Genomic DNA, 22,722 nt, shown 5'->3' with positions numbered 1-22,722 from the left:
TACTAGACTTCTCACCCCCTCAGCAATATATTCAAAGCTGTTGCCAAGCGATGAACACCTAACTCCAAGCTGCTCAAGTCATTACACAGACAAAAGTGCCACATAACCGTTTTATATTTGCTTGGAATAAAAACAACACCATAACTATCATTTGATAACAAATTACTACTCTGAGTGTATATTAGAATGGCTGGTTGCTCACACACAAAAAGCCAGTCCGTCAGTACACTAAAGCAGACAGATTAGAGAGAAACCAAACCAGGCAAAGACAAACCCACTGGGCACACCACGTCATTTCAACGTGGAAATGTGGGTCATTTTCGGTTGAGACGTTGATCAATGAAATTTCAACCTTTATTCACCCAATCAGAAAGACAGGCAGAAGTTTGTTGAATTCCCAACGTATTATCATTATGCATTCAACCATCTAAAAGCACAACCAAATTCCAATAGAAAAACAATGTCTGATTTTTGGTTTAGCTGTCATGTAAATGTGTTATCACTGCACTTTCAACCATTTAAAAGCAGAACAAAATTCAAATTGGAATACAATGTCAGACATTTTGTATTTATACAACTTAATGTGTTATCACTGTGCTCCATCTAATAGCACAACTAAATGACCTGGATTGCAGTTGAGATTACATTCAAAGTACATGGTGCAAGTGATCAATGCCGTTCGAGATTCTGCACAGATATTTATGTTGTGGAGATCTCCACAGACCTGCGACCTTTGCGTGCTATCTTGAACATGCAGGCTTTCTATGATAGCATAATACAATTTTTATAGTTACAGTCACCTCAAAATGTGGCCATGGACAAGTTACTCATTTTAATGTTGAATTAAAACTGTTACATTAGTTTCATAGACTAGGCGTAACATAGTAGATGTAAATCCGGGAAAATCCAATTAGTATGATATGTAACATTTGGTATGGTTACATAAGATGAAAGGTTGCTTAATGCAAGAACTAAAGGAGGGTGGTGTGTCGGTGTGGGTGGATGGGTGGGCGTATAACGCAAACGTCTAGCAACCCAAAGGTTGCGTGTTTGAATCTCATCACGGACAACTTTTGCATTTTAGCTAATCAGCAACCTTTCAACTACTTACTACTTTTTAGCTACTGTGCAACTTTTTAGCATGTTAGCTAACCCTTCTCCTAACCATAACCCTTTTAGCTAACCCTTCCCCTAACACTAACCTTAATCCTTTAACCTAACTCCTAACCTTAACCCTAACCCGTACCCTAGCTAATGTTAGCCAGCTAGATAAAGTTAGCATTAGCCACCTAGCTAACGTTAGCCACAACAAATTGTTTCGCGAATTCGTAACATAGTGTACTTTTTGCAAATTCGTAACATATCATGTGAATTGTAATTCGTAACATATCCTAAGAAATGGATGATGGACATGCACAAATGAATATATACCATACGAAACATAACGTATCATAATAAATGGAGTGTCTCGGATTTACGTAAAGAATCATACGAAATGCTCTGAGACCAGGTTGGATAGCCTTAACTTTAGGTTATTTACTGTATTACAAAAGTCATATTGAATTGTGTTAGGTTGACAACACAACCAAATATCAACATTTAAAGGAGACGTATCTAATGCTTCGATAGTTTCCTCTGAACCCCTGGCTTAATCATATTCTTTAACATTTATTTTTGGTTTAGTTGGCGACTATCCAACATATCATTTGTTAACTATTTCGACAAGTTAATAGGCTATTTACTGTATTGCAAAAATTATATTAAATTGTGTATGGTTGTCATTGCAACCAAATATCAACATTTGAAGGAGATGTATATTTTGTGCCACTCACTTAGTCTGACTTTAATTCCAGTTTGTCTACAAATAATTATTGATATGTTTGATTCACGTCTCCCTCTCAACCAAAAATCTAAGTTAAAGAATAGGACTAAATCAGATCATATGCACTTTAAATAAAGTTGGATTTGATTTAGTTCTATTCTTTAACTTAGATTTTTGGTTGAAATGGAGAATTCAACATATTCATTATTAACTTGAAGATTACATTTGACATCAACTAAAGCTTGAAAACCTAAGCCTATATGTATTGTCTAAGGCCTATATGTATTGTCTAAGGCCTTCTGCTGCACAGAAGAAATATCAACCCACACAGAGAAGCACGAGATTACATTTGAGAGTTTTCCCCCTTAGTTAACACTATCAATGTTTCCCTTTACTGTGGGAATTGTGATCGAATCAACGCAATATTAGCCAGTTTCAATGCAACACAACGAAACAAAATTAACTATGCATGAGATTTTGTTGTAGGCAGAAGGCATCGGAGTAGGATTCTGTTGTTGACAAGCAGGACTCAGCCAGTACTCTACACATACCGGTGTGTATAACCAATCAGAGCTGCAGTAGGCCTGTATGCAAATAGACCATTGCCATATTTGGAACTGTGTCATTCACTTTGAACTAGACTGTGTTTACAGTATGAGTGGTCATGAGTTGATGCGCTTGTTTTGAGATAAAAGTTAGTCAGTTATTAGCCCAGTTATAGATCATTTGTAGTCAGTAAGGGGGGAGTGATTGCTTACTACAAGGGCACAAACCATGTACATTTCTAGACACCTTTGAAAAGCAAGTCAGGTAAAGAGCTTTTTTTTGTCTAAAAGGGGCAGTGTTGTATTTTGAGACGGTCTTGAATAAGCTAAGTAGCCAATAGGCAGAGGGTAGCATAATTTGTCTGATTCCCTTTAATAATGGTATGGGAATATTAATGCATTTTATTTTGTAAAGTGGTTTCTTGCAACAAACAACAATTCTCTGGAGAGAATTGCTTGTGGAAGATTAACGAGTTCATGTTTCCATGGAATATCTGTTGCTGCTAAGGAGTACTGTCTGCATTGATAGCTGTGCTTGCTGTGGATCTTGTGAGGAAACCTGCACGGAACTGCCATACTTCGCTGAGGGAATATCTACGAGTAGTGAGGTGGGGTGCTTCGGGACTTTATGTGTGTCCTCATTTATTTTGAGCTCCAACGCGTGCCAACAGGTTTAAGCAAGCTTGCAAGTAATTTGGGCATGGGTTGTGACAAACCGTTGGGGTTGATTCCTTTCATTTCTTTTGATGTGGCACATTGAAAATGTGATAATATAGACCTTGAACCTTATGTCTGTTCTATCTGAAGTTAATACTCTAGTTGTCATCACATTAGTGAGTTTACTTCTCACCTAACATCCCATGCTGTAGAGATATTCTAAGTAAGGTATTATCGCGGGTGTCAAATTCGAGCCTGGTGAGAGTGTTACACTAGCAAGCAAGGGATAAGAACGTTGCCAGCCAATGGAACATTTCGAACAAACGACTGGCTTGCGTCCATAGATACCGAACAAAATGACTGAACGACTGGGTGTCCTCTCTGGCAACCGAACCGATAGATCGAACGACCAGCCGGCTTGGGTAGCAACCCTAGATTTGTGTCGGGACTATATCTTGTGGAAGGATTAAATAGTATGAATAATGTCATAATAATAAATATTTGAACGAAAATATGTAAATCATTATTTATATATGTTGGTAACTCGTTGTACAACAGTAATAATGCCATCGAAGGCGGTGTTTGGAGGATATATTGGCACGATTTGCCGGCCCTCGACTTCGTCTCTGGCCTAACAGCGCCCGTGCCAATATATCCTCCAAACAACGGCTTCTCGGTTATTATCACTTAAATACGGTAGCCTACTTGACCACCGTCTGAAACTGTAACTCAAAGCGGGTTCAGCCTCAGTGTTCACAGTAAACACGCGCTGGAAGTTGCACAGAATTTTCACAACGTTAAAGTTTGTGCTCGGCAGACCAGAAATTTGCTCAGTACCAAAAGAAATAGAGGGAACATTGGTAGTAGGTACCAGGCGCACCAGTTTGTGTCAAGAACTGCAACCCTGCTGGGTTGTTCATAATCAACAGTTTCCCGTGTGTATCAATAACGTTCCACCACCCAAGGACATCCAGCCAACTTGACACAACTGTGGGAAGCATTGGAGCCAACATGGGTCAGCATCCCTGTGGAACACTTTTGTCATCTTGCATAGTCGAATTAAGGCTGTTTTGAGGGCAAAATGGGGGGAAACTCAATATTAGGAAGGTGTTCTTAATGTTTTGTACACTAAGTGTTTGACTTACATTTGGTTACATTTAACTTGCTCTGTTAAAACTTCTCTTTGGAATGACTTCAATAACAACAGTGAATCTATTTAGTTATTAAGAGATCTCTCAATAGTAATTCTCACGACAGCACATTGGTAGTAGTCATTGACAAATATCAATGCTGGGCTACGTTAAAACCCTGGATGGGAGACCAAATGGATAGCGTAGATAGATCAACTCTTCAGTAGGAGGTGCTGCCCAGCCTATTGTTTTTTTCTGATAGTGGATATAACATCGAAGATCTGACGTTGATTCAAAGGTACAAATTCAACATATTTTATACAAGGTTTGTCTATGTTGAAAAGTGGTTAGCATTATGACATATTTCTGTTGCTGAAATTTCACCCTCAAAACAACAGTGAATGACTTTTTGCAAATCCAATGTATTTTCCACATAGATTCTACGTCACAATACGTTGACAAATTACGATAAAACAACGTCGATTCAACCAGTTTGTGCCCAGAGGGAAGCTCTCTGTAACCATTGTCTGTAGGCCTTCAGCACTCAGCAATGAACCGCTCACATTAATAAAACATATCGCCCAAAAGGAGCAACACTGTTTAAGGACAATTTGCATGCATGAATAGGAACACGTGCCCTGACATTAAGCGATGCACTACATTCAAGGATAAATTACATTTAGCTGCCATTTCAGGAGCTCCTGTAAAGGTTTTGTCACATATTCACTACATCTAAAAAGAATCCATTAATAACAAACACACCTGTAAAAATGTATAAGAAAAGTACCCGTTTTAAACTCCAACACACAATTGTGTAGCTCCACAACACCACAAATAAAGATGATCTATTCTACTCTCACACAAACAAGACAATGATAGTGAGCAAAAGCCAACTCAGACCCACATGGCTGTGGTCCTGCAGAATTCCTTGCCTGTCTGTCTGTCCATACCTGAGAGAGCCAGCAGCAGTAGCAGCCCACGGTGATATCCCCTGGCTGCAGTAGGAGCTACTAGGAGCTCGCTGAGGGAAGCAGCTGAAGTTGGATTGACTACACTTCCCCCGTCCTACTCAGTCCTCCGCTACAGCACACTGACTGACTTACTGACTGATCTCTCCCCCTGCAGCGAGACAGGCAGCCACACACACACACTCTGGGGGGGGGGGGGAGCGGCCTCACACACACAAACACACACGCACCCTCAGAACTGCCACAGAGGGGAGTAATCTGATCTGGGAGCAGAGTTAACCTGGGAAGTACTTCAAACACCACTTCAGCTTCTGAGTCACCATCCAGACAGCCAAGTCAGAGCTGATAAAACAGAACAGAACCCGTGAGGTCCTTCAAACATAGGTAGGTAAGCCTCAGATCTCAAAACAGATCTCAGAACAGCTTTACCTCTGAGATGTTCAAACAATAATAAGCTTTTAACATGATCTCAGAGCAGCTAACCTAAGAAGCGCTTTAAACCCACATTTGTCCAAACCAAATGCTTTTATTTTGCCAGGTGGATGGTGCGTATGCTTGGGGAGTATTTGTAAAGACAACAAGCCCAGGAGGACACGTTGGTGGGTTTTCCTAAGCCAATCTAAATTGTACATTCCAATGAGGCTCATTTTCTTTCCCTGCTTTCCCTAAAAAGGATTGTTCAGGGTCACGTCCCCGGGTCAGGGATCAAGTTTAAAAATGGCTGACTCACTAACTCAGAGGAAAACATCAACATTAAGCAAGAAAGGCAAACCAGCCCCCTGGTCATGCCAATATCTCTCCACTTTCCAGTGATATTCAAGTGACATGCATTTCATAAAGATCTTTAGAATGACTGAAAGTAAGGTGGTCGCCCAGGACTGTTAACAAACTCTAACAAGCTGACTGACCCATATTTTAAATTCGCTTCATAAGCAGAAACCAACAACACACATATAGCAGAACCACACTTGATGTCAAACCAGAATGCTGTTAAAAGCAAACAGGCATAAAATATAAAACGTAGTATTACATTTATATGCGTTTTTTTTTTTTTACACACACTTAGAAAAAAGTTGTCATCTAGAAAGTAAAACGGTTCTTTGTCTGTGCCCATAGGAGAACCCTTTGAAGAACCCTTTTTGGTCCCCGGTAGAACCCTTTTGGTTCCAAGTAGAACAGTTTTAGGTTCCAGTAGAACTCTTTCCACAGCGGGTTCTACATGAAACCCAAAATGGTTCTACCTGGAACCAAAAAGGGTTATACCTGGAACCAAAAAGGGTTCTCCTATGGGGACAGCCAAATAACCCTTTAATAACCCTTTTTTTCTAACAGTGCATCATAAAACGGGACAGCTATACATTTAGCTTCAGATTCAGTGTATAGAGGGAGTTTGATTGGCACATTCCAGGCTAGCAGGCTAGCAGCCCAAACCTCTGAAGCCAGTCGTGTGTAATGGCATGGCTGCCTCAAAGCCGGGGGACTGCCAGGAATTCAGCAGAACAACAAATCTCTCGACGGACTCAGTCTCTCTCTCTCTCTCTCTCCCCCTCTTTCTCTCGCTCTCTCTTTCTGACACGCGAGTGTCTGTCTCTCAAATGAGTGGAGTAATCAAGCAGCAGAGAAATGACACAATTTCCACTGTATTCTGTAGTTCCAGCTGTCCTGAAAAAAAAATATTCCACTTCTGAATAAATTCGGTTCTGAATGAAAAAGAAATGAAGAAAAAAGACATTGTTGACAAGCTGACCTAAATATAATTAGAATTGTTTCTTTTCTGAGCATGTGCAGTACCTTAAGTAGTCCAGTTTCTTCGCAAGCTATTGGCAGCTAGCTGCTACCAGCAAAACATTTGACCCAGAGTGATCATGTGTTATGTGCTCCTCTGGCCTGGTCCGGCTGTGATTTCACATCTCTGATGTGAACCCAAGCCAAGTTCCCTCTCATTGTTCCAGTGTTACTCTGCTGAGACGGTGGGAGCTGGAGACGGACTGTGGAATAGCAGGTCACAGGGCGGAGTAGTGCTCTACACACACACACACCACAAGCAAAGTTACTCAAGCACACATACATGCACACTGCATTTCAGAACAAACACGTGTGGGCGAGCACACACAGATACAAACACAAACACACACACACACAATCAAAGCTCAAAATGCAGCTCAAATCCACAACACGATATGCCACAATAACAAACGCTGATAGAGTCACATTAGCATTGAGTGTTCTTTTGTTATCGCTCTCTGTGTGTTGAACATTCTATTGCTTCTGCAGAGAAAAACGCAGGGAAATGACAGAGCACTTCATTCACTTCCACATTAAATCCACGTCCATCATCCATCCCTCCAGGTGACAGAGTACGATTTACCCCTTCCTTCCTTGCTTCCTTTTCTCCCCGGCTCATTTGCATGCCAATCGGCTGCAGGGTGTTATTCCTCTCAAGCATAATTAAGACTATTGTCTGGAGCACTCAATTACCACAATTTAGGGTGTGAAACACCTCTATTTCAGACACTCTGATTGAAGGGCCAAACACAATGTAGTTTCACATCAGCGTGGCGAGGAGTTTGAAGAGGCCTCTCTTCCTATCCACATGACGTTTTGTGGTCAAGAGCTGAGATGTAACAAAAAAAAGCTATTTCATTCATTTTTTTTTTGCCGTATAGGCTTGGCTTTCCAACTGATTCTCAACAACAGTCCAATCATTTGAAAATATATCGGCATCCATCCATTCAGCCGTCAGCGAAAAAGCATTTTGATCGCCGACGTTCAAAGCATCAGTTGTGTTGATCTTGCTCTGCGAAGTGGTGGCTTTCTTAACCAGATGAACAGATAATACGTTGTCCCGTCGCTCTTCCTCTCGGCCAGACGTTGTGTTTGCAGAAAGGACCCCATTGCTGTATTAGCTAAGCCCCCTCATAGCCAAGACTCACCAGACCAGACACAGCTCCTGGGGACGGGCATGTAACACAGCCAGCAACACATCGCTAAATCACTTTCACACCACTCTGGACTCCTCTATCTCTCTGGTTTAACTCCTAGACAATAAAACAATATGGTGTTTGTGTTCATGTAGTGTTTGCCTAGATTTCAGCCAATATCATACAGTGTCCTAAGCTAAATCACATAGGCTGCCTTGAACTGTGTCAACAAGTGGCATCTGCTCAGAAGCTACTGACGTGAACTCCATATGAGGTCGTCAACCTTTCGTAGCAGTTCTCCGTGTTCCAGCGGTATAGTGTCTTCCCTAGAGAACCAAGGAAGGTTCTTCACTTCTTCCCAGCGCGCAAATCACATGGACATAAAGAATGCTCATTCTCTCCAATGAGCATTCTCTCCGTAAGTTCTCATACTTTCTGCGTGTACCGTTAGAGCCCAACGACACTGCTCACTTATCTGTTGTGTAGTGGGCTGATCCTCTGGTTTTCACAGCTGGGCTTCTAGCTTGTGATTGGGTTAGAGAGCCAGTGGGCCACTCGGAGATCATAATGAATGGCTCACCGTTCATCACATTACACGAGATAGGAAGTCTTCAATAGCAAACAGACCGACTGACATCGCGTCCGATCACACCGACCCTGAGAACGTTCTCATTCCTCCACATCACATTTAAAACAAAACACATGCCAATTCACATTAACAAACAGACAAAAAAACACTTACTCCGCAGCTTACATTCTCCACTTTGTTATATTGTTCTCTGTATCCAGTTTGTCCCTTTGCGTTGCAGACAGCCTCTCATTCCCACTGCATGCATAACAGAGCAGAGCCGGAGCCCAGTCTGCACACCAAGGAGCTGCACTCAACAGGTAAACAGCCCAGCAGACAGACAGCACGGTCACAACGACAGCCCTCTGCCAGCCACCCAGACAGCACAGGGCTATCACTGATCACTATCAGCCCTCAGCCCAGACAGACAAAACCGGAGGATTCTAAGCTATCAGCATTGTGCTCCCCGACAGACTGGGGTGGAGCCCCTCCCTGCTAGTTCTCTCTCTGGCTGAGGTGTGTGTGTGTGTGTGTGTGTACAGTCGAGAGTCCTGGGGCTAGAGCAATGAGACACGGAAGATCCTCCCCTCTCTCTTTTTTTCTCTCCACCAGATTCAAGCCCCCTCCAGCGCACTCTGCTACTCACACATACATTACTGGTACCCCACTCCTCTATGTGTGTGTGTGTGTGTGTGTGTGTGTGCATGTGTCAGTGCGTGTGTGTGTGTGTGTATGTGCATGTGTCATTGCGTGTGTGTGTCTGTGTGTGTGTGTATGCCTCTCTGATCATCATCTGAATACTAATGCATTTTATCCCAGGACCTCCCCCCTTGCGGTGTACTGTAGGTGTAGCTTTGAGGGGATGTATTCTCACTTGAAATGCGTGGGCGGGCGAGCTAAATGCAGTGCAAATGCTCAAACAGACTGGTGGGAAAGAGCTTTTGGTGAATATAAGTACTCTATAAGTACTACTGTGTGAACTATAAGAATGGGCCAGGTATAGACATCAAACCAAACATCCGATACATCTCTGTCCAAAACAACACAGTCCTCCCTCCAGAAATACCGCTTTCCAAAAGCCCCTTTAGGCTGAGATTACAGAGTGGCGCACCGATCAGAGTCCGAGAGACACAGCGGCTTTTTAGAACCGCCGTCAGCATCTCAAAGACAATAAGGCCGAGCAACCGCAACGTCTGGGGGACAAGTAATCAGGCAGGGTGCCAGGTTACACTGTTCTGTCTACCTCAGACTGCCTCGAGGCAGCGGACTGCTTTTTCAGAGTCCTGTCCACCAGACCACCCCCCCCCCCCTGGCTCTGAGCCTCCTGAATACACATGCATACATTTACACATGCATGGTTAGGACACAGCTTACACCGTCCTGTCAGCCACAACACAAGTCTGATTTTACCGCACACTTCCTCTCCGTCACCTAATTTAAACCGTTGGTCAAAAAGACGCAAAAGTAGGTTTTCATTAAGGCGTTATGCTCTCTTGTTCGTTTTGTCTCAATCTTCACCTCACCATGCCAGGCAATTTTTACAATTCTAAAGATGTATATTAAAAAGCAGATGAAACAGAGGTAAACAAAACGGTTTTTTTTTAACATGTATTTTTTTATGACAAAACAACTGGTTTGCCATGTTGCCAGAGTCTGCTGGTCCTCTATGTCTCCAGTTGGAAGCAGAAGCTCAGTGTGTCTGTGTCGAGTCGTGGCCTGTGCACTTTCCACTGGAGGAGCCCAGGGTAACAGGGGATGAACCAGAGAGGAAGGGGGACTGAGTTTCCATGCCTGGAGTAAAGAGGGCTGTGTCCAGACAGGTTGGACACAGTGGGGTGGGTGGGACTATCTAACATTCTGCAGGATGGATATACGAGTAATAAATCTGCACCCTCAGGCGTCTAGGCTACATGTACAGTTACTTCACAGGTACACCAAAGACGGCATAGGTACGGCAATAAAATAGTCCTTTTTTTGCGAACGTGCATTACAGAAGTCCGTGCAATTATCAATGCTATCGATACTGTTTTTGTTGTTATGGTTGCTAGTCCTGCCAGTACGTGAGCTCAGCTGCTCTCCTGTAGGTGGTCCATTGTTACAACCACTAGAACCCCTCTAATGTATCCCATTAGCTCTAACTCTGTGGGAGGTGGGCTGGCATCGGGTCTGTGCTTGATGCTAATGTTGTTAATACGTGGAACCACCTTAATTAATTAACCCCGACGGAATTCTTGATCTCTCAACAAAGGCCAAAACGCTACTGTTAACAAGTGTTGACAGTGTGTCCATACCATCTGTGATGTCTATTTAAGATAGTAGTGTGCTTTCTGGTGTAAACCTTTGTTCACAACTGTAGACACCTTCATCAATAAATCAGGACACCCCTGTCGGTTTGGGCAGAAAGCACACAGGGCAGTTTGTGCGGAGGAACACAGCTGGATCGTCTTTGTGTACCTCTCTAACCTCCATTCATTAGGTTGTAAGCACCGCAAGGGAATCAGGAAAGAGATGAGCCTGCAATGTTGTCTAGATCTGTAACACAGACACATGGGAGAGGAATCAAGAAAGAGTTCAGCGTCGTATAGAGTCATTAGAGAACTCCCTTCTCATATTGCTCAAATGAACAGTTTTTTTGGTTTGTTTTTTAAAGATAATGAAAAACCTCACGGCACAACGCCTCTCCCCTATCTGACCTTGATATTTTGTGTGTATGCACTGTTGTGTAGGCTACGTGTGCCATTTTCAAATGTATGTAGTTCTGTCCTTGAGCTCTTCTTGTCGAATGATGTTCTGTGTTATGTCATTCTGTATTATGTTTCATGTTTTGTGTGGACCCCAGGAAGAGTGGCTGCTGCTTTCACAACAGCTAATGGGGATCCTAATAAAATACCAAAATACCAATTACCTCCAAAAAGGAGTTGGTTGGCTGAAGACAATGGGGGGGGGGGGGGCTGTGAGTGTCTACTGTCTACTCCAAACCCATCCATTACCCATCCATAGCCTGTAGCACTGAGGAAAATGCAGTCTGTTTCCACTCAGACTCAGTCAGCCTCCCAACAATGGCAGCTCTGTTGCTTCTAGACTGATCCTATTGGATGACTCAACATTCTACTGGATTCTTTGGCAGAAGCAGGGACCTAATCCACAAACCAATCCAAAACGGGCCAAACTTACAGTAAACCTCTGTCTGGTACATGGTTCCTCGATAGGAACGTGTGACTGTACAGAAGCCTCACCTGACCCAGACACTGCAGGTGGGGTGAGGGGACAGCGGAATGGGTGGTGCTGACCTACCTGTCAGTGGCGTCCCCTTGGCCCTTGAATGTGTTGCGATGGAGCGTCTCTCGGACGGCGGCCATGCCATCTGGCAGGCGGTTGAGGCAGTGGGTGTACCGGCTCAGCCCGCCGTCCGTCATGTAGCTGCAGACAGACAACACAACAGGCCTGTCAGTCACAGTCTCTGTACCTGTCTCAATATCGGTGTCTGTCCTGGTCTCTATCCTTGTCTCAGTCCCTGTCTCAGTCCCTGTCAGTCTTGGTCTCTGTATTTGTCCCTGTCCTTGTCTCTGCCACAGTCCCTGTCTCTGTCCTTGTCTCAGTGTATATCTATGTCCCTGTTTCAGTCTCTGTCCCTGTATATGTCTTGGTCCCTGTTTTTGTCCCTGTTTCAGTCTTTGTCCTTGTCTCAGTGCCACTCTGTCCCTGTCTCTGTCCCGGGTCTCTGTCTCGGTCCCTGTCTCTGTCTCGGTCCCTGTCTCTGTCCCTGTCTCTGTCCCGGTATCTTTCTCTGTCTCTGTCCCTGTCTCTGTCCCGGTCTCTGTCTCGGTCCCTGTCTCTGTCCCTGTATATGTCACATCTCTGTCTCTGCTGTGTTACATGACAGGCTGTTCTGATCCTCTTCACTGACAGGATTACAGCCTCAAACACACTACAATCCTGTTATATACGTTTATACTGTGTCTGACCTGAAGACCCCTACACAGAACAACCATGACGTATGTCATCCCGAAAATGCACTGGAGACAGCTCAATTGGAGACGCATATTTGGTTCGTATCATCTGGTAATACTAACACTGTTATTCTGCATAGTATGTGTGTGATGTCAGTGCCAATAATACCGCTAAAAAAGAAGAACAACGATATCTCCTGTCAACGCGGCTACAGAATACGGCACGGGCATTCAGAACGATCACACCATCGCTGCAGTTGGAGAGGTGGGGGTTTGACATGACGGATGAAATGACAACATATAAAACAAAAGAACGTGCCCAAAGTCATCTCGGTATTGTATGCGGAGGGCATACGAGACGATTAACCCGCCGCAGCTAGATAAACATTCACATTTGCTCTCAGTCAACACCAACTAACCCTCCATAATTACCCATTTCCAGTTACTCATTTAGAGGGCCATTGTCATGCCTTTAGCCCAGAGCAACGCCATAGGCTTACCAGCTTAGGTTTAGATAAATTCATTGAGGCAGTCCCATTGAAAAACACAGCTTTACTGTCATCCCTGCAACTTCACATAATCCCAGGCACGGTTGCACGCTAATCCAGGTGACACAGGGAGTCTCAGCTTGTCTTGGAGTGTGACAGGAAATCATGGGAAACTGCCTCTGTTTAAACTACCACTCATTAAACACATACAATTGCTTCCCAAGCCTGTAGTACTACTTTCGTAAAAATATTTATGGGTTTGTTACTGCAAAGCATTTTCTATCTCTAACTGTTAGGAGAGCTGACCAACACCCAACCTAAGGGCTTGGTTATCGAAACAAAAAGTGAGGAAGTTTATGTTACCATTGTCATGTTGTGTGTCCCAGAGCCATTTATAACCATGTTTATTAATGGCTTTAGTGTGTACAGACATGACAGCTTCCAAATCATTGTTGAAAAGGTGAATTTGAGTCATAATGAAAGCAACATTTTAATGTGACTACTGATTAACTTGGGGTTTGTCCTCGTTTTGTTCACACATTTTGGGAGTCATTATTTGGGTTAGCACACCCACCTCGGCAAAAGGTGCCTGACCCTAAACTGAAGGTACTAGAACCCCAAAGACAAAGAATGACACATATTAAAATGCTATATGTAGTGCATGAAAACCTGCTAGACATTTAACTAAGTGCTTCAGTCAGTTTAGGCTTTTTTAAAACTTAATAAAACTTTTTTTTCTTCTGCTTTTTAAAAAATTTGAGGAGATTGGAAACATACCTGTCAATATTGAGCTTCTAGAAAATGCCAATCCTGCAGGTTGGTCAGAGGAGAGATTTCACTACTGAATGGTTAACTAAGGCTGGTCCAACACAAAGTCATCCGAGTCACCCAGCCAGTTCTCCTTTACTACTATCCTCTCTTTCTTTATCTTTCTCTTTCTCTGTCACTCTCTCTCCTTAACACAACTGCCTCTCTCTCTCTCTCTCTCTCTCTCTCTCTCTCTCTCTCTCTCTCTCTCTCTCTCTCTCTCTCTCTCTCTCTCTCTCTCTCTCTCTCTCTCTCTCTCCTCTCTCTCTCTCTCTCTCTCTCTCTCTCTCTCTCTCTCTCTCTCTCTCTCTCTCTCTCTCTCTCTCTCTCTCTCTCTACCACTCTCATCCCTGTCAAGTCTGTTCAGATGGAGGAGCTCTTCAGGAGGAATGATGGGGTCATTGGTAACAAAAGGAGCAGATGAAGGACCAGGGAGCTACAAGCTCAGTGTTTCAGGCGGAGGCAGAGTGAGAGGAAGAGGGGAAGGACATGGCAGTACAGGACAGGAGAGCCCCAGCACAGGAGGGGAGGGGGTGTTGTTTGCGGAAGGGGTAGGGGTAAGAGGAGGGGCCGGGGTAAATGTCTTGGGGGTATGGGCTGTGAGTCAGGGAGTAGCTGATTAGAATGATTTTCCTCTGAGCATCTTCCCCCATTAACTGGAGGAGGGATATGATTCGTTAAGGCTGCAATAGGTAACTTTTTGGGCGACCCAACCAAATTCACATAGAAATGTGAGTTATAGATCTGTCATTCTTATTGAAAGCAAGTCTAAGAAGCAGTAGATATGTTCTATGTGTGCTATTTCTATGCTGCCCATTCCTAAGTTTCCTTTTACTTTCGGTTTTATACACCAGCTTCAAACAGCTGAAAATACAATATTTTTGGTTATGGAAAATATATTTAAAAGCGGTGTAGATGGTACAATTATTCTCTACACAATGACTGCTTTTTTTGTCAAATAAACTGAAATTAGGCAAACTTTTAGAATTTTAGGAATCAGGAAATTACCCTCAAACTGAGCAAACAGAGAGACTATGATTTGATTACTTCTCAAAATCATTTGTACAAAAAGACATACTGTATAGAAGGCATCCTTACTCTCTAAAAAGTTACTGTTTAAGCCAACCTGATTATGGGCTTTAGGTAATAACACTTCATAGTGAGTGATGAAAGAGAAAGACACCAACCTAAATTAAATATCACCTTTCATCTCAAAGATCAGGAAGTACCAATTACATGCAAGCCCCGGCAGCACAAGCATGAACAAAAGGCCAGAATTTCCTCTGATAAGCAAAAGACCTAAATAGCAGCCACATTTCCTAGGATGAACTCTTTTGAGTGTTTCGAGGTTGACAGTGACTGATGTGACTGGAGCTATACTGTAGGCAGCTATTAAAGCTGAGTCAGACCAGTTGTTGACTAACCAGCCAGACAGGTAAAAAGCCCTAACCTTTGTCAAAGGAGGGAGTGGAGTGTATGCCTTATGCCTTCCTGTAAACAAAAAACAGCACCTACATGGGGAAACAAAAGATAAGTTATGATTTTTAATTAAACGCCTTTTGCAATGAGACGCGCCACAGCAGATGACTCATTGACTGGCTCACTTTGTTATTAAGACAGAAAAAAAAGTAATACAATGCAAGCAAACCAAGTACACAGCAATATATTTCCAAGCAGGTCAGTGGTATATGGTACCCACAACCCACCTGGCCAAAGCGCAAGTTTATAGAAGTGGTCTAATGTTGGTCCCTACCTCTTCAAAGGGCATAAAATCAATAACTTGAATATCTGCCAGTGTTTAGGTTTTAGAGCTGCTTGCTTGCAGTGGGTCATCCATTAACTCTGGTTACTGAACAACACCGGATGGTTTGAGCAGAGACAGTTAGCCTGCAGCAGGTCACTCATTTGTACTAAGTCACTGAACTCTCGACCACGTCAGGCCTGGGTTCAAAACAGAGTGAAACCCAGTAGAGTTTACAGGTCACGTTAGTATTAGGCCCATGTGTTCACCTAACCAGAAAAAAAATACAAAAGACATTTTTAAATAGATTTAAAATTGGCAAAATATTGTATTTATTTATACATTTTAAATACATTCCAAAATATATAACAGCATTCATTTAAAATGTATATATAAATATAGGTCAAAAGTATATCACAATATATGTTAAATGGATCAGAAAATGTATTTAGTGTATTTAAAAATACATTCTGAAATATATTAAAGAATGTATTTTAGAATATATTTTCACATGCTTTTTCAAACCGTTTGTGTTGCAAAATGCGAGATCCCACTGACTCTTAAGTCCAAATTATTTTAAATACTACTTGAGTAGTTTTTGGGATATCTGTACTTTACTATTTATATTTTTGACAACTTTTACTTTTACTCCACTACATTCCTAAAGAAAATAATGTACTTTTTACTCCATACATTTTTCCTGACACCCAAAAGTACTCGTTACATTTTGAATCCTTAGCAGGACAGGAAAATGGTCCAATTCAGACTCTTATCAAAATAACACCCCTGTCATCCCTACTGCATCTGATCTGGCGGACTCACTAAACACAAATGCTTCGTTTGTAAATTACTTCTGAGTGTTGGAGTGTGCCCCTGGTAATACGTAAAAAAAGTAAACATTTATAATTGTGCCGTCTGGTTTGCTTAATATATGGAATGTGAAATGATTTATACTTTTACTTAAGTATATTTTTGCAATTACATTTACTTTTGATACTTAAGTATATTTAAAGCTAAAGACTTTTACTCAAGTAGTAGTATACTGGGTGACTTTCACTTTTACTTGAGTCATTTTCTATTAAAGTATCTTTACTTTTACTCAAGTACTGTAGGACAACTGGGTACTTTTTCCACCACTGACCGTACTTACAAATATATTTAGGATTTTGTACAAAAAGAGTCACCTGACTGGTATCTTAGCAGGTAGAGTAGGGAACTATGGAACATTCAAGGACCTGAGGGTATGAGGTCAAATCCTGTTTAAAGGCGCACTATTTCGATAAAAAAGAAAGAAAGTGAAACCACAGTTTCTGCGCTGTTGTTTAAATAATTTGTTTTATTTAGTATAGTATAAACTTCTGTCTTAAGCATCCTAAATAATGCCATAGATGCAGTTTCTGAAAAATGGTAAACTTGAAGGCAAAAACGGGAAGCATGATATGAACTCAGTGTGTATTCCAACTGATTACAGGCTACTAAAGCCAACGACTTATCGCTGCACCACAGCGCTTTGATGAAAACAGTGGAGAAAAAAAGACTTGTATCCGATCATTAAACGCTGCTATTTAATGCTGACCAGCAGATGTCACTAATGTGCATTGTGAACAGATTAAGAAGCTCAGAGTAATGAACTGTTTTTCAGCACACTATAGTGAAAGCCTTTGGAAAGCCTCAGGTTCCCATCACTAGCTGTTGACTGTATTAAAAATGAACCTTCAGGTGCCTCTTCAGTATCACATGCACTTATGTCAGTCTCATTGCTCCTGCAGAACAGGCAGTGTACAAACTTAACCTTCAACCAGAGAACACAACATAACACATTAACTGGCATGACAATCCGTCACATGGGGAGGCCAAAAAGCACTACGACAAAGCCACGCCCCCAACACACCATGCCTCCAAGTCTTCTAATAAGCTACACCTGCTACAATATATTTTGTCAAAATTTGGCTTGGGCTGTGAACCGTATATACCGTATACCAGGGTATTTGGAAATAGCCTCGGGCTGGTTTTTCAAAACCCTCAGTACCATTGAAACAATTATTTTGAAGTTTTTCAACACATTTTTATATTTGTAGCTACTTTTTAAGTAAATACCTGCAGTCAACTTGTGCAATATGTTTGGAGATAAAGCAGATCGCATTCTTCATTTCATCTGTCACATTATTTTACATTATGAAGCTTACCATACTGTAGTTCCCCAGAACAGTTGAGCCAGTCACGTGTTTGTTTGTAAATTGCACAATGGGAGAAAGCAGGAGCAGATGAGTCCAGCTGTTTATTGACAGGGGTCTGGGTTTATATTGAAAGTCAACAGTGTTTTTTTTGCTTCAATAGAGTGATAAGAGACGTGCAACTATAGTTTTCCTTCACAGAAAATACATTAGTGCAACACATTCGGCAGGAAATAGCTTCATTGTAATCAGATGACAACAGAAGTGCAACACTATTTGGCTGGCAGCCCCACAAGTAAATACATTTACAATGAAAAAGCAAGGTGTTTTTTTTGCAAAAAAACATATTTCTAATGTTTATCAAAGAAGGAATGTAACCAGCTACATTTCCTCATGTTTTGCTTAAATTTAATCTTGCATTTTACCGGAGAAAAGTAGTCTGGCTACACCGAGAAAAGTACAGGAGAAAGGTAGCTACACATCAGTCAGAGCGCTGTCTTTTGATAGAAAGCCCATTTGTGAATTCTCATCCGAGTGGAAAAGAGCAACTGAAGCACAACATTAGTTTGATGCTGAGCAGAAATTACAATAAGAAGCATTTTAGAATGGTGTTTTATCTTTTTTTCCTGCGTTAAAAATGAAGAATTCTGCGTTAGGACAACCCCTAGGTTTAACTTGCTAGTTATCTAAGTAAGTGGCTGAATTAATGAGACCACGGAGCATCATAGTGTGTTAGCTTTCTGCCGTGTTTGAGAAGTCAAAGCCCTTTGCATGAGTTATCTACAGCTGCCACTGCAGCTTGATTTCCTTGCGTTTTTCCTCCTCTCTGTTCAGGGCCGGCTGCTCCCCCCCCCCCCCCCCCCCCCAAAGTCAAAACTTTGTTAATTTGCACAATGTCTCTTGTTCACATTCGCTTGTAACTATCCAAACTCACCAAAAATAACATTTGCTCTTACCTATATATGTATTACTTTATGAGTTGGATTGCCTGTCTTTACAATTTGTTTATTTTCATTTGTGCTAGTTAGCATATTTAGGTAGCAGCCTCCATGGAAATTCACTATTACTTGTGCTAATTTTGTTCGCATTCTGGTAATAGATGCCCAATGGGCTTTTTTGCGTTTTTGGCGCCCCCTTGTGTACTAAGCCAGTAATACCGTGAGAGAAGGACGGTATGATGATATGAAAATCTGCATACCGCCCAACCCTAGTCAAAATGCGTTTTTATTGCACTAGACACATTCCAAAAGCATACCAAAAGTAATAACATGCATTTTTATGCATTTAAATTACTACAAAAATGACTACAAACATAATACATTATCGGTCATGTAGTGACTCCATGTCTTTCATGTGCATATGACAAATAAACAAATGAACTTGATGAGAGAAGTGCAACTAACGTCCAACGGGCAGAACTTAACGTGTACTGGGTCGTTCCACGAAATGAGTACTTTTTTTTGCGTCCCAATATAGAATTTTAAAAGCCAAATATATATTGCCCTTTAATATACACCACATGGAGAGCTCAATAAATCTGATTTTCAATATGAATAAAGACTTACTAGTGCAAGTACTCTTTTTGGCAATTTTCTGGTGTTTTGGGGTGAAAACTAAGCATAACACGTTAACCCTGTTAACCATAGTTAGACAGGCTAGAAATGTGTGAATAATTTAAAAAAATTGTGAATCTTGCATTCAATTGCCCTTCCCTGTTGCACACAACACGCTTATATTCCCCCTGTCACATGGGGATTCATGGCTGATTTAACTAGTCATTACCAGTTGGAGGGCCGTTCAAGTTGATTTTTACCAGATGTTCCCACTTCCCACTTGGTTACGAATGCACCATAACACCGCTAACCAGCCACCTGGAGAGAGGCACTTACTATAGTCTTTTTTTTACCTCATGAGATGGGAAATTCGTTTTTTTATGAAGTTGAACATGTGCTATTTATGACAGAATGTTAAAATTATGTCACAATTCAAATTATATCACTTCCAAAGAGTAATTTAAGAAGCTGAATTAGGAACCACTTTGGCCACCCTGTGGACCAGACATCATAGCCATGCATTTCTGGAATATTGTCAGGGATTACATGCATTTCTGGAATATTGTCAGGGATTACATGCATTTCTGGAATATTGTCAGGGATTACATGCATTTCTGGAATATTGTCAGCGATTACATGCATTTGAGCAAAGATGCAAATATATCTACTGTACATGTATTTTTAAATACATTTTACGTGACGTTAAATATATGGAATTATTTTTTATTTTTTTTGTATGGGAACTCGCACCCTTTGATAGGTCGTTCTATCCTTTGACAAAGTGCTGTCACATCACCAAGACTTTCATAATGAACTTGTATAAAGCCTTTTCAGAGCAGAACAAGGACCATGTCACCACTGACATTCTCCATTGCCTCCGGGTCCTAGAGGAAAATCAGATAATAAGGATGATTGTGGTGAACAACATCCAAGTTCTCCAGCATCTTGTGCCTGTTTCAACCTGACAAGGAGATGATGGTAAAGTAAACAGCTTATTTGGTCCAATTCCACTGAGACGAAACACACAGCATAATATGTCATCACATCATCTGCAGACATATCCTGACCTGCATTTGGCTCTGTGTCACATGACTTACCTCTTTGTGGAGACCTCTGGTTGACTGTGTGAGATTGTTACCACAGTACCTCTGAGGCCCAGTAAAGGAGAGGATTCAAATCGAAGTTGGACCAGCATTCTTTCTCTAGGAGTGCATGTTGCATATGAATAAGAGCTCTCACTTTCTCACGTCATCTCAAGGCTAAGAAGAATATTTCCCATGAGCTGCTTTCTCTCTAGCGCACAAAGGGCAGATTCTTTTTTGAAATCATAACCCTCTTCCCCTTGAGAGCTTTCCAAAAGAGACAGCATGTTACCAAGCTATCTTCCAAACGAAAGATGTCTCAAGTGATCTCTCATCTGTCGTCTGCCACAGACTCAGGGGTTCTCTCTGAGCTACCACTGACAACTAAGAGACATTAGCAGAGAGGACAGTCACACTCACAAGGACAGAAGACAGAAACACTACCATCTAGTGGCAAGAAAGCAGAACACAGAGGTGGTCCATTCATAGCAGGGTTATTGCTCTTCCCCAGGTTGCTTTCGTCAGTTGAATACACAAAAGTACAGATGTCGTGTGCACTCACCCACTGGAGACTTTGTCCATGCGGAGATTCTTCCCCAGCACGTCACCGTCGCTCATGTACCCCGTGGTCTCCATGGCGATGCCCTCCAGCTCCTCCATCTTATCTGGCGGGTCCAGCTCACACACACTGTTCCTCTCCTGGCCTGGTGTCTGCCTGCCGCGGAGGTAGAGCCCGCTCTCGGGGCTCACCATGCGACTGGCACTGCCCCGTGTTGCCACCTCATACCCATTCCCCACTGAGGGGGCATCGCCCGCCTGCAGACGGGGGCTGGAGGGGCCCAGTCGCCAGGGCAGCGTTGGGTTGGGGCGGGGGGACAGGTTGAGCATGCCTCTCCCGCTGACCTCTGTGGTGACGCTGCCGTCAAAGGTGGTCTCCAGGGTACTGGGGAGAGAGAAGGAGGCGAGGATGGTGGAGGGGGAGGTAAGATCCAGATTCAAAATTAGACAGACCCCTGCTGCGAGAGGCTGTAGTGAGTCAGGAGCCAGACATGAACAAGTCCCTGTCCAGGGCAACGGGCTGTCACTCAAATAAATCAAAGGTTTGTTCAGGGGGTGAGTGGGTCAGGACAGGAGCCTGCTGAAACCAACAGCATAGCCCAGCATATATTTCAATATGCTGGTCAAGCTGGTCTGACCAGCATCGTCTAGCTGGTCAAGCTGGTCTAACCAGCATTGTCTAGCTGGTTTTGTTGGTGACCAGCCTTCGCTGTGTTTTGGACACTGGTGACCAGCCTTCCCTGGGGTTTGAACTAGAGGTCGACCGATTAATCATTAATGGTTGATGATATTACTAGGTTAACTAGCTTGTCCTGCGTTGCATATAATCAATGAGGTGCCTGTTAATTTATCATCGAATCACAGCCTACTTTAACTTCGCCAAACGGGTGATGATTTAACAAAAGCACATTCGTGAAAAAAGCACATTCGTTGCACAAATGTCCCTAACCATAAACATCAATGCCTTTCTTAAAATCAATACACAGAAGTATATTTTTTTTAAACCTGCATATTTAGTTAAAATAAATGCATGTTAGCAGACAATATTAACTAGGGAAATGTGTCACTTATATATGCAGCAGTTTGGGCCACCTGGCTCATTGCGAAATGTGTTTCTTCCTAACAAAGGCCGTAATTAATTTGCCAGAATTTTACATAATTATGACATAATATTGAAGGTTGTGCAATGTAACAGCAATATTTAGACTTAGGGTTGCCATCTGTTCGACAAAATACGTAATGGTTCCGTATTTCACAGAAAAATAAACGTTTTGTTTTCAAAATGATAGTTTCCGGATTTGACTATATTAATGACCAAAGGCTCGTATTTCTGTGTGTTTATTATAATTAAGTCTATGATTTGATATTTGATAGAGCAGTCTGACTGAGCGGTGGGAGGCAGCAGCAGGCTTGTAAGCATTCATTCAAACAGCACTTTACTGCGTTTGCAAGCAGCTCTTAGCAATGCTTGACACACAGCACTGTTTATGACTTCAAGCCTATCAACTCCCAAGATTAGACTGGCAATACTATAGTGCCTATAAGAACATCCAATAGTTAAAGGTATATGAAATACAAATGGTATAGAGATAAATAGTCGACGCATCATAATTCCTATAACTACAACCTAAAACGTCTTAACTGGGAATATTGAAGAACTGGGAATATTGAACCACCAGCTTTCATATGTTCTCATGTTCTGAGCAAGGAACTTAAACGTTAGCTTTTTTACATGTGTCACGACTTCCGCCGAAGTTG

The 22,722-nt window shown here is 42.2% G+C and overlaps 1 protein-coding gene across 1 annotated transcript in view; it reads right to left on the bottom strand.

Annotated features, from left to right (window-relative positions):
* Positions 1-22,722, bottom strand: part of LOC120054135 (neuron navigator 2-like) — a 92,924-nt gene that overhangs the window by 59,289 nt on the left and 10,913 nt on the right. Inside the window, exons 4-5 of the mRNA XM_039001548.1 lie at positions 20,969-21,349; positions 11,906-12,031 (exon numbers count right to left, since the gene is read on the bottom strand). Of these exons, the coding sequence (XP_038857476.1) occupies positions 11,906-12,031; positions 20,969-21,349 (507 nt within the window). The remainder of the gene's footprint in view (positions 1-11,905; positions 12,032-20,968; positions 21,350-22,722) is intronic.

The sequence above is a fragment of the Salvelinus namaycush genome, chromosome 9, assembly GCF_016432855.1.
Source record: "Salvelinus namaycush isolate Seneca chromosome 9, SaNama_1.0, whole genome shotgun sequence".
Classification (NCBI taxonomy): Eukaryota; Metazoa; Chordata; class Actinopteri; order Salmoniformes; family Salmonidae; genus Salvelinus; species Salvelinus namaycush.
This window is presented reverse-complemented; position numbering and strand designations above follow the sequence as displayed.